At 41.4% G+C, this 15,053-nt stretch overlaps 1 protein-coding gene across 1 annotated transcript; it reads left to right on the forward strand.

Annotated features, from left to right (window-relative positions):
• Positions 1–1,733: 1,733 nt before the first annotated feature.
• Positions 1,734–14,102, forward strand: fbxo18 (F-box DNA helicase 1). Its single transcript, XM_074626198.1, has 21 exons — positions 1,734–2,106; positions 3,544–3,711; positions 3,864–4,441; positions 4,657–4,793; positions 5,248–5,395; positions 5,507–5,688; positions 5,776–5,850; positions 5,974–6,065; positions 7,541–7,709; positions 7,820–8,039; positions 8,156–8,243; positions 8,342–8,437; positions 8,525–8,661; positions 8,774–8,870; positions 9,010–9,176; positions 9,280–9,343; positions 9,488–9,682; positions 10,485–10,610; positions 10,731–10,837; positions 12,284–12,418; positions 13,607–14,102. Exons 1-21 carry the CDS (start codon positions 2,088–2,090, stop codon positions 13,766–13,768), a joined length of 3,162 nt encoding a protein of 1,053 aa, XP_074482299.1. The 5' UTR covers positions 1,734–2,087; the 3' UTR covers positions 13,769–14,102.
• The last annotated feature ends 951 nt before the right edge of the window (positions 14,103–15,053 follow it).

Raw genomic sequence — 15,053 nt, forward strand, 5'->3', positions numbered from 1 at the left:
TACCTTTGCTCTTTTCCTGAATGTGTGTTTCTGTCTCAAACTCAGCAATAACAGAGAGTGATAGAAGCTCCTGAGCTTATGTTTATGAACATGCTATGTTAGTAGTATGTGATCTCATGCACATATATGACATGAAGTCCTAAGAATAGCTCTGTAAGTGGCAATGCTCTGTTGAGATTTGTGATTTTGTTTTTTTAACCCCTTACCAGTCTGCCCAATCTATCTATATGGGACCTTTAAGGGGTTTAGGAGGACTAACCCACAGTAGTAAGTCCTGTAAGTTTGTTTTGATTTCTGCACCTTTCCCTTTGATATAATTTTTGAAATAATGAACACATTTAAGTACATACATTTTTTTGTATTTATTGTAAACTCTTATAGATAGAAAAGAAGAGTTATTTTTATTATTATTATTATCATCATATGTGGAAGTGCTTTTGCACCTTGAAAAGAAGAGTTAATATTATATGTGGAAGTGCTTTTGCACCCTGAACAGAAGTTATTATTATTATTATTATTATTATTATTATTATATGTGGAAGTGCCTTTGCACCCTGAAAAGAAGTTATTATATTATTATTATTATTATTATTATATGTGGAAGTGCTTTTGCACCCTGAAAAGAAGAGTTATTATTATTATTATTATTATTATTATTATTATATGTGGAAATGCTTTTGCACCCTGAACAGAAGTTATTATATTATTATTATTATTATTATTATTATATGTGGAAGTGCCTTTGCACCCTGAAAAGAAGTTATTTTTATTATTATTATTATTATTATTAATAATATTATATGTGGAAGTGCTTTTGCACCCTGAACAGAAGTTATTATATTATTATTATTATTATTATTATTATTATTATTATATGTGGAAGTGCCTTTGCACCCTGAAAAGAAGTTATTTTTATTATTATTATTATTATTATTATTAATAATATTATATGTGGAAGTGCTTTTGCACCCTGAACAGAAGTTATTATATTATTATTATTATTATTATTATTATTATTATTATTAATAATATTATATGTGGAAGTGCTTTTGCACCCTGAACAGAAGTTATTATATTATTATTATTATTATTATTATTATTATTATTATTATTATTATTATTATTATTATATGTGGAAGTGCTTTTGCACCCTGAAAAGAAGTTATTTTTATTATTATTATTATTATTATTAATAATATTATATGTGGAAGTGCTTTTGCACCCTGAACAGAAGTTATTATATTATTATTATTATTATTATTATTATTATTATTATATGTGGAAGTGCTTTTGCACCCTGAAAAGAAGAGTTATTATTATTATTATTATTATTATTATTATTATTATTATTATTATTATTAATAATATTATATGTGGAAGTGCTTTTGCACCCTCAACAGAAGTTATTATATTATTATTATTATTATTATTATTATTATTATATGTGGAAGTGCTTTTGCACCCTGAAAAGAAGAGTTATTATTATTATTATTATTATTATTATTATTATTATTATTATTATTATTATTATTAATAATATTATATGTGGAAGTGCTTTTGCACCCTGAAAAGAAGTGCTTATTTCATTTAATACTTGATTTACCAACTTCCTATTATTGTTTTCTGCCACCACACCTTTATTCCAGCAGGTGGCGACAAAGCGCCTTTAAGCTGGGTTTGCAGCCGCCAATATGATAAACGAAGAAGAAGCAGCCAGCCAATCAGGAGGCTTTATTTACCAACAACAAACATCAGAGAAGAAGAAGCTGTTTAAACTGAAGCTAACAGCTAACCTCAGCTAGCATCATAACATCTCCTAAAGCGACTAAAACAACTACAACTAATGTCAGCGGGAGTGAGTTCAGTCACTACTGTGTGACTACACGTTAGAGGACATTTACTAACTCTAGTAATGTTAATATGCGAGCTAACTGTCGCTGTTTACTGAAGGTGTAACAGCTAGCTCGTTAGCATTAGCTTTAGCATCGACATTAGTCTAATAATAATAATAATAAAGGTTCAGTCAGGAGGGTTAGTGAGGTAGTTTTAGGTATTAGTGACTAAACACGGATGAGCTGGACACGAAGATGGAAATGGCTGCTAAAGGTGAGTAGAAAGGTTGAAGTTTAGTAAGTTAATTTAAATAAACACACCTGTGTGTTTATTTAAATTCAGGTAATGTTAATAGAAAGTAAAACTAAACTTTGACTCTACTTTCCTTCATAACTCTTCTTTTCAGGGTGCAAAAGCACTTCCACATATAATAATAATAATAATAATAATAATAATAATAATATTAATAATAATAATAATAACTCTTCTTTTCAGGGTGCAAAAGCACTTCCACATATATAATAATAATAATAATTCTTCTTTTTAGGATTCAAAAGCACTTCCACATATAATAATAATAATAATAATAATAATATAAATAATAATAACTATTTTTAGGGTTCAAAAGCACTTCCACATATATAATAATAATAATAATAATATTAATAATAATAACTCTTCTTTTTAGGGTTCAAAAGCACTTCCACATATATAATAATAACTTCTTTTCAGGGTGAAAAGGCACTTCCACATATAATAATAATTACTATTATTTTTAATAATTTATAGAGCACCTTTCAAAACAAGGTTACAACAGGAGAAAAAAGCTATATTTATTTTTCACTTTACATAATATAATTAGTATTTAGTGAAGTCTAGAGTCGACATTAGCATTTGAATTGAATGCAGGTAACGTTAACAGACAGTAAAACTAAACTTGGACTCATTAATGTTAATTTTGGATAATTGTCAAATACGAATTCGGTGCCTTATTACTCTCATTTACTTCCCCCTGCTGATCCCAGAATAAAGTGCATTGCAATAATCAAGTCTTGAGGAGATAAAAGCATGGATTACCTTTTTTTAAGTGTGCATGACCTGATCTTGGTAAGCTGTCTCAGTTGGGCAAAACCGGACTGCACCAATGACAGTTCAGAATCAAAAATAACACAGAGGTCTCTTTCTGAAGATTGTCAGACTAAAAACAGTACTCATAATATTCACACTTGACTAATAGGGTTGTAGTTGATCTGGCCTTCTTAAAAGGTTGTTTAAATGGAAAAAACTGAGTAAAGAAGGGAAAGACAACGATAATGTACTGTACAAACAGTGTACCAATCAATACTTTATTGCCATGTCAACCCACAGTTGATTGGAATTTGTTTCGGTGCAGTGCTAATTAAAAACAGACAAAGGACAAAAGCACACACATATAAAAAACGTATTGTACATCGGAGACAACCCCCCTACATTTATACAATCATTCAGACCAATAAAATCCTAAAATGCTAAAATACTGTGAAGAGCTTTGTGCTATTGCAACTTCCCCTAAAGTGTCTAGTGCAAAACATTCCTAAGTGCGTGTTGGCTGGAATATGGTACATACCATTCACTTACAGATAGGAAATCTAAAGAATGGTCCACATTGTGTAAGGACAACCCTAATGCAGTGGTTTGTGTTGTGCTGACGTGACTGTTGTTGTTTTCTAGGAAAGGCCAAAAGGAGGCACTTGAATGCAGAGGAGTGCGATGAACTGGCGCAAAGTTCAGGGGGCACTGATGCCCTCACCCAACCCCACGCAGTCAACCGCGGGCTGGGGAGTCGCGGTCCCAACCGGGGGCTTTACCCCAGGACACCCACCAAACGGCGGAAGTGTGGTAATCTGCTGTAAACTCTCTGCTACTAATGTTTTGACAGAAGTGTACTCATAGTAACAAAGCAAAAAAAATTTTTTGCTCACCAGCCTTTGGTTAGAAGTCATGTTCTTGTCAGACATTAAAAACTTCTCTCTTGCTTCTTGTACCATCAGCATCTGCCTCAGGAAGTCCTGCCGGGCGACAGACGGGCATCGACAACTTCTTCTCCGTGACAGGAGTCATCAGTTCCAGTCCACAAAAATCCTCCCAGCCCGGCTCGTCCACACGCACAAATAGACTCAACGGAGAGCTTTTTCCCGAAGAGGAGGAGGACGACGATTTTAGCTTGTTAGCTGCCTCATTGGCTGCAGAACCTGAAGCACTGGTGGAGGAGGAGGAGGAGGTTGATGATGCAACCCTTTTAGCTGTCGAGATGATGCCTGAGACAAAGAAGGTGGAAGTGGTGGATTATCTTGAGGGAATAACCGCAGAGATGTTTGGGGACGATGATGGGTTTGACCAATGTGACAGTGACATTTATAACGAGGAGGAGGAGCAGGTGGAGGCCCTACCTGACGCCCACTACGGGCTCCTGGGTAGCGGCAAGGTCCTGCTGCAGCCCCAGGGCTGCATGGACGATCTCCCAGACGAGGTGCTGAGGCAGGTGCTGTGCCTCGTCCCTGCCCAGGACCTCTACCGCAGCGTCAGCCGGGTCTGCCATCACTGGAGGAACATCGTCCAGGACACCAAGGTTAAACAAACCACTGAATTACAGTAGTTGCTGCAAAAATTTGTTCCTTGTATGAAAAAAAAAAAATGTTTGAGAGATGAACTTTGTGGTAACACTGTTGACTTTTATCCATCTTTTGTGATTGGACATTTGTCGTTCTAGTTCTTCTCAAACTTAGAGGTAAATTGAAGTTAACATGGTTGTTTTGGATGTTTTGTTTGTGTTCCATCGTGCAGTTTATCCCCTTCAAGAAACAATACTACCGCTACACGCTGAAGGAGAAGGAAACGGTGCTGGAGATCAGCTCCGTCCTGAAGAAATGCGGAATAACAGATCCAGGATCATTACAGCACAGCATACGACGCCTTGTTATGTAAGTCTACATTTCCTTTTAGTAAGGGACATTTCTGTAACAGTGCATACATGAAGAAGAGTCTCTGCTCGGGCTGGGCGATACGGAGAAAATCAAATATCACAATATTTTACTACTTCTATCGATATTGTGCTTGCTAATATTATAGGAATGACTACAGGGCTGCAACTTACGATTATTTTCATTGTTGATTAATCTGTTGATTATTTTCTCGATTAATCAATTAGTTGTTTGGTCTATAAAATGTTAATGACTGTTTCCCAAAGCCCAAAATGGATTTTTTCCGATCTTGGTATCTCTGTGTCACTGTGGATCAGAGATTAATTTATTAAATGACTAAATATAATTATATAAAATGACCAATAAGAAAAGTATAGGAATACTGGCTGCATGCATAGATTATTAAATGTTCACTGTGGTAATTATCTTGTCTGTGTGTGTTTGTTTTGGTCAGTTTAATGGCCCAGCATAAGGCCAGAGAGCGGGTGAGGCCGGAGGATGTTCTGGAGCGTGTGAAGAAACATCGCCTTTTCCCCCAGGCTGAAGCCTCCATCAGATTACGCATTCCTGATATTCACAAGTCCTTTAACCTTGGCGTCGAGGTATGACTCAAACACACAAACACACACAAAGGTCCTCTGATGATCATATGAGAAAATGGAGTGTGTTTGTGTGACCACTATGGAAGTTCTTCACATCATTTGTGTCTCCAGGGTCCCAACCCGTACGCGGCCATGGCGGTCATATTGATCCTAAGCGAGAGCGTCGGGGACGTGCAGGCCTTGGTGTCCTTGCTCGGCGGCTGCATGTCGGACAGCGCCATCACAGAGTACCTCAGCCACATGGCCATGATGTTTCTCGCCTTAGAGAGGAGCAACATAAAAATTAGTAACAAGTAAGAGCCGCCAGTGCCAGCAACTTTTATATCACCACATCGTTCTTGTCAGCCTCCCTACAGTTCTGTTCTCTCCGGTCTCTCCAGGTTGCATTACAACATCTACTACGTGCTTCACCTGATGGAGAACGGCCCCTTTTCTGTCAGCTCCGGTCAGAGCGGGTGAGGACCAAGATGCATTAGTTTCACTGCTGTTCATGAGAGATAACGCCGTGGATTGAAGTAATGGATATCTGAGGAGCTTTAGCGTTCGAACACTCATCATTTTATGTGTGTTTCTGCTAGGCGGCCTCAGTTTCAGCTCACCGGTGAACAGCAGCAGATCCTCAGCCACGATATCCAGGTGGACCACGTGGTCAAGATCGTGGCTTTTGCAGGTACAGTGGCAGCTGCTCATGGCACCGTAGCCATCCACATTCTATAAAATAGTTTTACTAAGTCAAGAATACACTGAAATAAAATAAATAATATAGGGCTGTCAAAGTTAACATGATAATAACACGTTTGTTTTAATGCCACTAATTTCTTTAACACATTAACGCAACTTGCGTTTTTTAGGTTGTTGTGGGCTGAGTTTTAAAGCTAGAGTGAAGATGCTGGATTCATCATATGAAACTAGAAAACCTAAGGAATCCATTGGTCCCAACCATGTCATACTAGCTTGTAGCAAATGAGGTTAAATAACGCTCCACACTTACGCTTTTGATGAGGAAAAAACAAAAACTGTCATGGCCATTTTCAAAGGGGTGCCTTGACCTCTGACCTCCAGATATGTGAATGTAAATGGGTTCTATGGGTACCCACGAGTCTCCCCTTTACAGACATGCACACTTTATGATAATCACATGCAGTTTAGATTATTTACTCTGGCTCAGACCCACATGCATTGTATGTGTGTAATAGGAACACTAGTTTAAATGTAAAGTGTCTGCAACATCACCAGGGGGAGCCCTTTCTCTAGATAATTATTTTTAAGACTTTTTCAGGGACCCAAAGGGTTTTTACATTTTTATATTTTTACCAGGCAGGGACTCTATCTCAGGGGTCTTGTTCACGAGTGAGGGAAAAATGATACGGGAGATGGACGTACGGTGCGGTGTCTGCAGTTATGTGGGCGCCGTACTGGACTGTTGTGGTGTGAAAAGGGAGCTGAGCCGTAAGGCAAAGCTCTCGATTTACCAGTCCATCTAACCCTCACCTATGATCATGAGCTTTGGGTAGTGACCGAAAGAATGAGATCGCGGATACAAGCGGCCAAGATGAGCTTCCTCCGTAGGGTGGCTGGGCTCGGCCTTAGAGATAGGGTGAGGAGCTCAGACCTCCGGAGGGAGCTCGGAGTAGAGCCGCTGCTCCTTCGCATTGAAAGGCGCCAGATGAGGTGGTTCAGGCATCTGATCAGGGTGCCTCCTGGACGCCTCCCTTTAGAGGTTTTCCAGGCACATCCAACTGGTAAGAGGCCCCGGGGTTAAACCCAGAACACGCTGGAGAGATTATATATCTCGTCTGGCCTGGAAACGCCTCGGGGTCCCACAGGAAGAGCTGGAAAACGTTGCTGGGGAAAGGGACGTTTGGAATTCCCTGCTTAGCCTGCTGACCCAGTTTAGTAATACAATGTGAAACATGTTTTGTTCGGTCTCATCATATCTAAAATTTGGTTACATTGTTTGTTTTAAATGCTCCTTAAAATGCAGTAAAAATGTGGTCAAAAGTTTTAGATATTGCATTTTGAAACTTCCAGATAGTAAACGTTGGTGATCAGTAATCAGTATTATCAGTGTTGTGATGTGGGCCAGTCACGCCGATCAGAGGCACACAGTGTCATAGCTCAACGGTCCATGCCGTCCTGCCACAGGTACAGGGAAGACGACCACGTTGGTGAAGTACGCCGAGCAGCGGCCACACCTGCGCTTCCTGTACGTGGCCTTCAACAAGTCGGTGGCCACCGAGGCGCAGCGCCGTTTCCCCAGCAACGTGGCCTGCAAGACCGTCCACTCATTGGCCTTCACTGACATTGGGAAGAAGTGAGAAGTTTCCCCTCAAGATGCTCATCTGATTTATCATAAATTCTTGAGGTGTTTTCCATTTTTAAACCGCATCGCTTGTCGCGCTCCTGTGATCTTCCCCGCTGCAGTTACCATAATCGTCAGAAGCTGACCTTTAACTTGAAGCCGTTCGCCATCAACTCTGTCCTGCCTCAGGGCCGCGGCGGCTTCGTCAGAGCCAAAGTGGTGATCTTGACTCTCAACGCCTTCATGGCTTCAACGGACGAGGCCATCTCCATCAGACACGTCCCCAGCTTCCACAAGTCCAAGGACGGTCACAGGGAGTTTATACTTGATAAAGAAAAAGAGGTATGAACACGAATCATGTGAGCAAGTGACACACTGCGTACCTTTTTAGTGTGAATAAATAATAAGAAAGATTAGGTCCTATTTAAACCGTTTGTCTTTTTATTGGGCAATCCTAGTTGTTTGTGCAAGACGCGCAGAAGATCTGGACCCAAATGACGGACCTCAGCGTGACCAAAGTGGACGCCTACTACATGGTCCACGACGGTACACCAACTGCAAATGAGTTAAATGAATATAAGTCATTCTGTTCTAATATTAGAGCGATGCTGCACAGGTGTGTCAACAGAACTTTTCATTCTCAGGTTACCTTAAGTTGTGGCAGCTCCAAAAGCCGAAGCCCTGCTTGTCTAACCAATACGACGTCCTTTTCATCGACGAGGCGCAGGACTGCACTCCAGGTAATGATGCGGTAACTGTTACACAGTCCAAGGATTGAGGAAAAGTTACTTTGTGATGGTGACGGCGTCTTTCTTCCTCCCTCTCAGTCATCATGGACGTGCTTCTGTCTCAGCGCTGTGGGAAAATCCTGGTTGGAGATCCTCACCAGCAGATCTACACCTTCAAAGGAGCCGTCAACGCGCTGAACATCGTTGACCACACGCACATCTTCTACCTGACACAGGTACACACACAGACCGGTCAGGGTGCCCGTGCTGTCCTAATGTTATGGCTGATTGTTGTACAGAACCTTTAGCGGTTTGGTGCTAATCAGAAAAATGAACCTCTTTGTTCAGAGCTTTCGGTTCGGTGCTGAGATCGCCTACGTGGGCGCCACCCTCCTCAAAGTGTGCAAGGGAGTGGAGAAGATTCTAGTGGGAGGAAAGCAAAAAGGTAAATACTACTACTTTTAATATCTTATCTACTCAGAAACACTCGAGGTTCTTCAAAAATATAGATAATATAATATGAAAATGTTAGATTTCCACTGTTTTGTTATCATGTCTGTGTGTGCTACATGTCCACTGTGTAGGCGGTGTGTGTGACGAGACCGCGGACAAGGTTGGAGAAGCTTTTAGGGCGGGTGTCAGTCTTGGCCGGGGGACGACGGCCATCCTGTCGAGATGCAACCTCACGGTGTTCAGCGAAGCCGTCCGGCTCACCGATTCCAACCCGCAGTGCCGGATCCACTACGTAGGAGTGAGTGTACACTAACGGACACAAGGAAGTAGTAGCAAGCATATTTGATATCTTGTGAAAACACATATTGATCAGGCACTTACAGGTCTACCTTTTCATTCAGGGTGTCAGCGGTATCGGCCTGAATAGGATCATGGACATCTGGCAGCTGATGGAAGGAGCGAAATGTGAGATTCATACACGCCATTTACTAGGGGTGCCGCGATACGAGACCGCTACGCCCCTAATATTTCCCCTTTTGAGTTATTTCCTTTTTTTTTTATAAAAATACTGACCCTTTGACATTATTGTTGAATTTGCTCTGCCTTCAGTCATCAGAGATCCGTTGCTTCGCTCCTTCGCCAAGAAAAACGACAACGCCTTCTGGGCCCTGAAGAAGTACGTGATGCAGACCGAGGACATGGAGCTGGACGCCAAAGTCAACATCGTTGAAAAATACGGAAAGCGCATCCCCGAGCTGGTGAAGCGCCTGGAAAGGTGCTCTGAGGAGGACTTCCACAACGCAGGTACGCCGAAAATTAAATCTTAACTCCCTTTGGCGTGGACTTTGGGCTTTATAACTCTGCAGATCTTTTACATACACAAAAAAATATATAACACTAAAGGAAAGAGAAAAAGCAGAAAAACATTTTGTGTTGATTTTCACGGTCCCTGTGGACAAAATCAGTAGCGTCTCCGAGCACCAGATTTCCTTTAGAAAACTCATTTAATTGCAGCAGGGTCTGACAGTCTGCCCTGAGCAGTCCTGGTTCTGGTTCTCCTGTACCTCCCTTCCCCATAGCAAGACCAGCGATACCGCCTGGGTCTCCAGCAGCGTGGGGTCAGTGCTGGCTCCCAGCGAGGTGAAGCTCTGCTCCTGGCCACTGCTGGCGGGCGCGGCGCTCTCCACCTCCCACCGCAGCTCCCACTGCAGGTCGAAGGCGGCAGCGAAGCTTGAACTGGGTCTGTCCGCGGTGGGCTGGTCACTGCTGGAGTCTGAGCTGAAGGAGTTTCTGGTGAACCTTCATGAGTTTGTCTGATTTCCCCAGAATCAGACCCGGTGGCACCGATGACAAGCATTAAGAATAACTACAGTATATAGAAATAGCCAATCTTCTCGCTGATGGTCTCGTTTACTTATGTAGGTCATTTCGAGGCTTCAGTATTAAATTGAGATTGTTACATAGCCAGTTAAATGTTCCTCGTTGGAAACCTATATTTTAAATTCTTGTAAAACGGTATATTTCACATGGATGAATCGTTTTTCTTTCCACCGTATAATGAACCCGACTCAGTCAGGTTGTTACCAATGTTGCTGTTTTGTTCCAGACTTCATAATCGGAACGGTCCACAAGGCTAAAGGTCTGGAGTTCGACACTGTGATGGTCACCGATGACTTCGCCAAGGTTCCCTCCTCAGAGCACAACCTGCAGTTCAACCCCGACTTCTCCTTCGGTATGCTTCTTTTGACCACCGTCTTTTCTTTTTTCACAATGTAGGTGTAAGTAGATTTGAAGTCCCTCTAAAAAAGTGGTTAATATTTGAATACTTTGAATGTTTCTCTTCCGTGCTCAGTTGATATTCCTGACGATGAGTGGAACCTGCTGTATGTGGCGGTGACTCGTGCCAAGACCTCTCTGATCATCACTAAGACCGTCCGCCGCATCCTCACAATCGCCGGGGTAAGACATGATCTCACACTCCTTGTTCTAAATGCTTCTGCAGGTTCATTCGTGCTTGCACATTGTTACTGCATATTGAAATCACGCCACTGTTAAATATTAATATCCATTAGAATGCAACGACGCACAAACATCTGCACATATTTACAGCTAGTACAAATATATTAGTCATTTCCAATTTCTTCTAGTCTTATTCCCCTTGTTAAATAAAGTGTGTTCTTCGATGACTCGTCGCCACCACCTCCGTCACTCGGTCTTCTTTGAGCGTCTTCTTTGAGCGTCTTCTTACGTAACTGTCGGGGTGTTTGTGGTCGTGTAAAAAGGATGTCGTTAGTTCCTCGTGTCACACAATCACGCCAACAGGATTTAGGTCAGCTTTTTCCCTCATTGTCTATTCAGGAGCAGTTTCACTTCCTTGTGGTCTGGCTAAAGACTACAGTCAATTTAAAAGTAGGTGTGGTGTTGTAGTGCTTGTAATGGGATTCATGGAGTCGACGGTTGGTTAATTCTTTGGGTAATTCAGGAATGTCATCAAATCTTACAATTGTGTATTTCTGCAGGAATATAACTCGGAGACAATAAGCTCGCTTATTGTCTCCGAGCTTAATGGAGTGCTCTTATTTAGGGAAATGCTCGGAAATGTCCCACAGCGGAAGCAGTAAGTCAAACACAACTCGCTGTTTAGTCTTTAAGATTTCACAGCCAAGACGTTGTATGAAGCCCGGAGGATTAGACTAAGTGCTTTTAGAAAGCGCGGACTCCCAGTTTGATTCGCCACATCTGCTCTGCGGATTTCACAGCGGAACAAACTGAACCTGAATTTGTGTACACGTCTTGTTGGACTTGTCTTTTCTTGTTCCCGTTGCCGTCATAATGAATAGCTGTTGTTGGCGCCGGAACATCAAAAACAGACAAAAAAAAACACCACTGCTGGAACCGCAGTTTAGCGGGATGTAAGTGTTGCATTATTGCCCATTAAAGATGCACCTTGAGGACATGAATGAGCACTTTGTCTACTGGAAAAGAAACAAAACATTTCCCTCTTGGACCACAAGCTTCGAACAAAGAACTACATTATCTGCCAATGGACTAAAGCGGTTAATCATTGCAGCACATTTAGCCAGTTGACTTCTGTCAGACTCCTGCTGTTCTCCACCTTAGAGAAAACAAGCTATAATACAGTGGGAGAACAATGAAACATTCATAAGATGCATCTGCAGGAGAACTCAGAGACTCTGGAGTGTATACATCTCAGACAGCTAGTGTGGTCTGGAAGCACATTATTCAACGGGCCCACCATCTGGTCCGTCTTTTGAAAAAGAAAAACACAGCTGCTTGCTTCAGACTCCCAGTTCTTCCCAAAGACCAAAAACTATGTTGAATGTGAAATACATAATATTGGATTCTCGAGACTTGGCAATACTAATAACTTCCTGTCATCTCCAGGAATACTTCCTGAAGTCGGAGATGCCCAGCACCTTGATGAAGGCGGGCGATCCTCTCCCCTGCTGCGTCTCAGAGTGTCCCAACTGCACCACGCCGGGCTCAGCGTTCATCATGTGCAAACAGCAGATGAAATGTGTAAGAACACCCTCACTAAGACATGCTGTATTTTAAAGGGTCACAGTAATTTACTGTTAGCCTTGAAGCGGCAGTAGGCAGAATGTTGTTGGCATCATTGGGCAAAAATTCCATAATAACCTTTTTCAGCATATTGTAATTCAAGTGTTCTGAGAGAAACTTCTGCTCCTCCTCATGGCTCTGTTTTCAGGCTTTAAAAAATCTCCATCCTATTGGCTGTTCATTCAGGAGGCAGCTTTCAATCACTCACAAACTCCGATCAAACAGTCAAACTCAGGAGCGCTGATCAAACGTGAATTAATGTTCTGTTACTGTAATGCCTATTTCTCGCCTCAAATGTTTTCAGAAACATCTTGTAGTTGCTGTGAAATGAGAAAGTTTGATCCAGCTGGTGGGCAGTGCTTGGTATTTCCTCAGCAGATCTCAACATGGCTACCGGGTCACAAACTTTCTCATTTTACAGCTAAACAGTACACTACAAGATGTTTCTGAAAACATTTGAGGAGAGAAATAGGCATTACAGTAACAGAATATTGATTCATATTTGATCAGCGCTGCCTAGTTTGATCGGAGTTTCCGAGTGATTGACAGCTGCTCAGAGACGGCAAGGCTCCAGATCAGCTCTGATTGGTTGTTTTCCTCCGGTCTGTGAAATCTTGCAGATGCCATTAGGAGCACCGGAGGGCACCGAGGCAGCTTGTCTCATGCACTACTGTCAGGATATAGTGACGTTTATAAATAGTTTATAAACTAACTTTTTTTTATCATATTTGCTCCAATCTACCTACTTCAGCTTTAAAGCTGGGGTTGGCATGTTGGAACAAATATGATTAAAACTGTTACTTTACAGCTGCCTCTGTTGAATGAACAGCCAATAGGAACGCTCTCTCCCTCTCTCTGAAATGACCTGTGACTGGTCAAAGTCTACCGTCACGAGCTAGATTTTCTAAATCCTGAAAACAGCCATGAGGAGGTGCAGAAGTCTAGTTATCTCTCAGAACACTTGAATTACAATATGCTGAAAGGTTATTATGGAATTTTTGCTTAATGATGCCAAAAATATTCCGCCTACTGAAGCTTTAATAAGCCAGTTAGCATTTTTTGAAGGTTGTATTTTAAAAAAAAAGTCTATAGACGGAGACATTGCTTGCTATGATTTTTAATTCTCCGTCATTTGTCTCTGTCCAGTCCGATGGCGTGTCTGCCGGCGGCCCGTTGTGCGAGAGGTGCGTGTGGACCCGCATCGGGCCGACCGCCTACCTCATGACCGACGACGTGCTCTCCATGGCCGAAATACCGCGAAGACTCGGCCGGCAGGTCCACCACTTGTTCCTCCTGGCGCTTTTCTAAGCGCCTGCTCATCTTCAAGGACTTAAAACCCGTCTTCTTTTGTGCCTCGCTGAAAAAGGAACTTTTTAGCCAGGAATAATGTTGTGAGCGTCGGCTCACCAAAGATACACTGAAACAGACTGAAAAAGTGTTTTTAATTTTTCTCTGTAACAGACAAGAACATGTTTGCAGTGTGACCATTTTGTCCTTTTGTGTGTATTTTTCTCTCTGCGAGATGAAGGGAATTGGATGTTGTGATATCCAGTCACCCTTTTAGAAAGGTGATTAACAGCCTATAGCTGAAGATCTCCGTGTGAATGTGTGACTGTTTGAGTATTAAAAAAAAAAGAGAAAACTGCTGGCAGACTTTTACTGAAAAAGACACTTTTGTGACTCTTTTTTAATCAAACTCTTTTGTGACTTTTGGGCAATTTATGGATAAAAAGGTGTATTATGACCTTTTTTAAAAGAAGCTAACAAGATAACTTCATTTTGATTACATGCGTAGATAATCTATTGTTAATGGAAGGACCGTACACGTTTGCAGTAATTTTTTGTCTTAGACAATCCACAAACAACTGCACTGGTATTTACTGGATTCTGTTCAAGCTCTTCCTGCCAAACAGCTGAAACCAATCAGCCTCAGCATGGGGAGAAACAGCATTTTCAGCTAATGGCGCAGTACCTCAACAGATAAACAGACTGAATTATTAATTCACAACATTTCCTTTGAGTGTCAGTCTGCATAAGAGTATTTATATAGAATATAAGAGGAACTGTAGCCTGACAAGTGTTATATTACTCCATACTGAAACTTCATTCCAGGCGCTATGAACACCATCTGGAAAAGGGGGGTGGTACAACTTTGTCTACATAGTTGTGGCTTGAAAGCTGATTGTACTATCAACAGGGAACTGATTAAGTCCTTCATTCATAACACTGGACCAATGTTATACATTTATCATACAAATGGACAGTGGAGAGAAACAAGAAATACAGGAAATACCACTAAAATGATCCACACGGCCTTATGGCATGTTTCATCAGTGAGGTTTTAACGGAAACTGTGTTCATGGTGGTCTTTTATTTAAAGAGGACCTATCATACTTTTGTGCTTTTTCCCCTTTCCTTTAGTGTGTTATATCGGGGTTTTTTTTTTCAAAGTCCACGTCAAAGGGAATTACTCTCTCCCACAGGAACAACTGCTCCTGAACTGCCTGAAACACCTCGCTTGAAGTCCCGCCTTTTCTTCCATAACGTGGTGATGTCACCAAGTAACACATTTGCATGATACCTGCCTTGCGGC

This window comes from Sebastes fasciatus, chromosome 23, assembly GCF_043250625.1.
Source record: "Sebastes fasciatus isolate fSebFas1 chromosome 23, fSebFas1.pri, whole genome shotgun sequence".
Lineage (NCBI taxonomy): Eukaryota > Metazoa > Chordata > Actinopteri > Perciformes > Sebastidae > Sebastes > Sebastes fasciatus.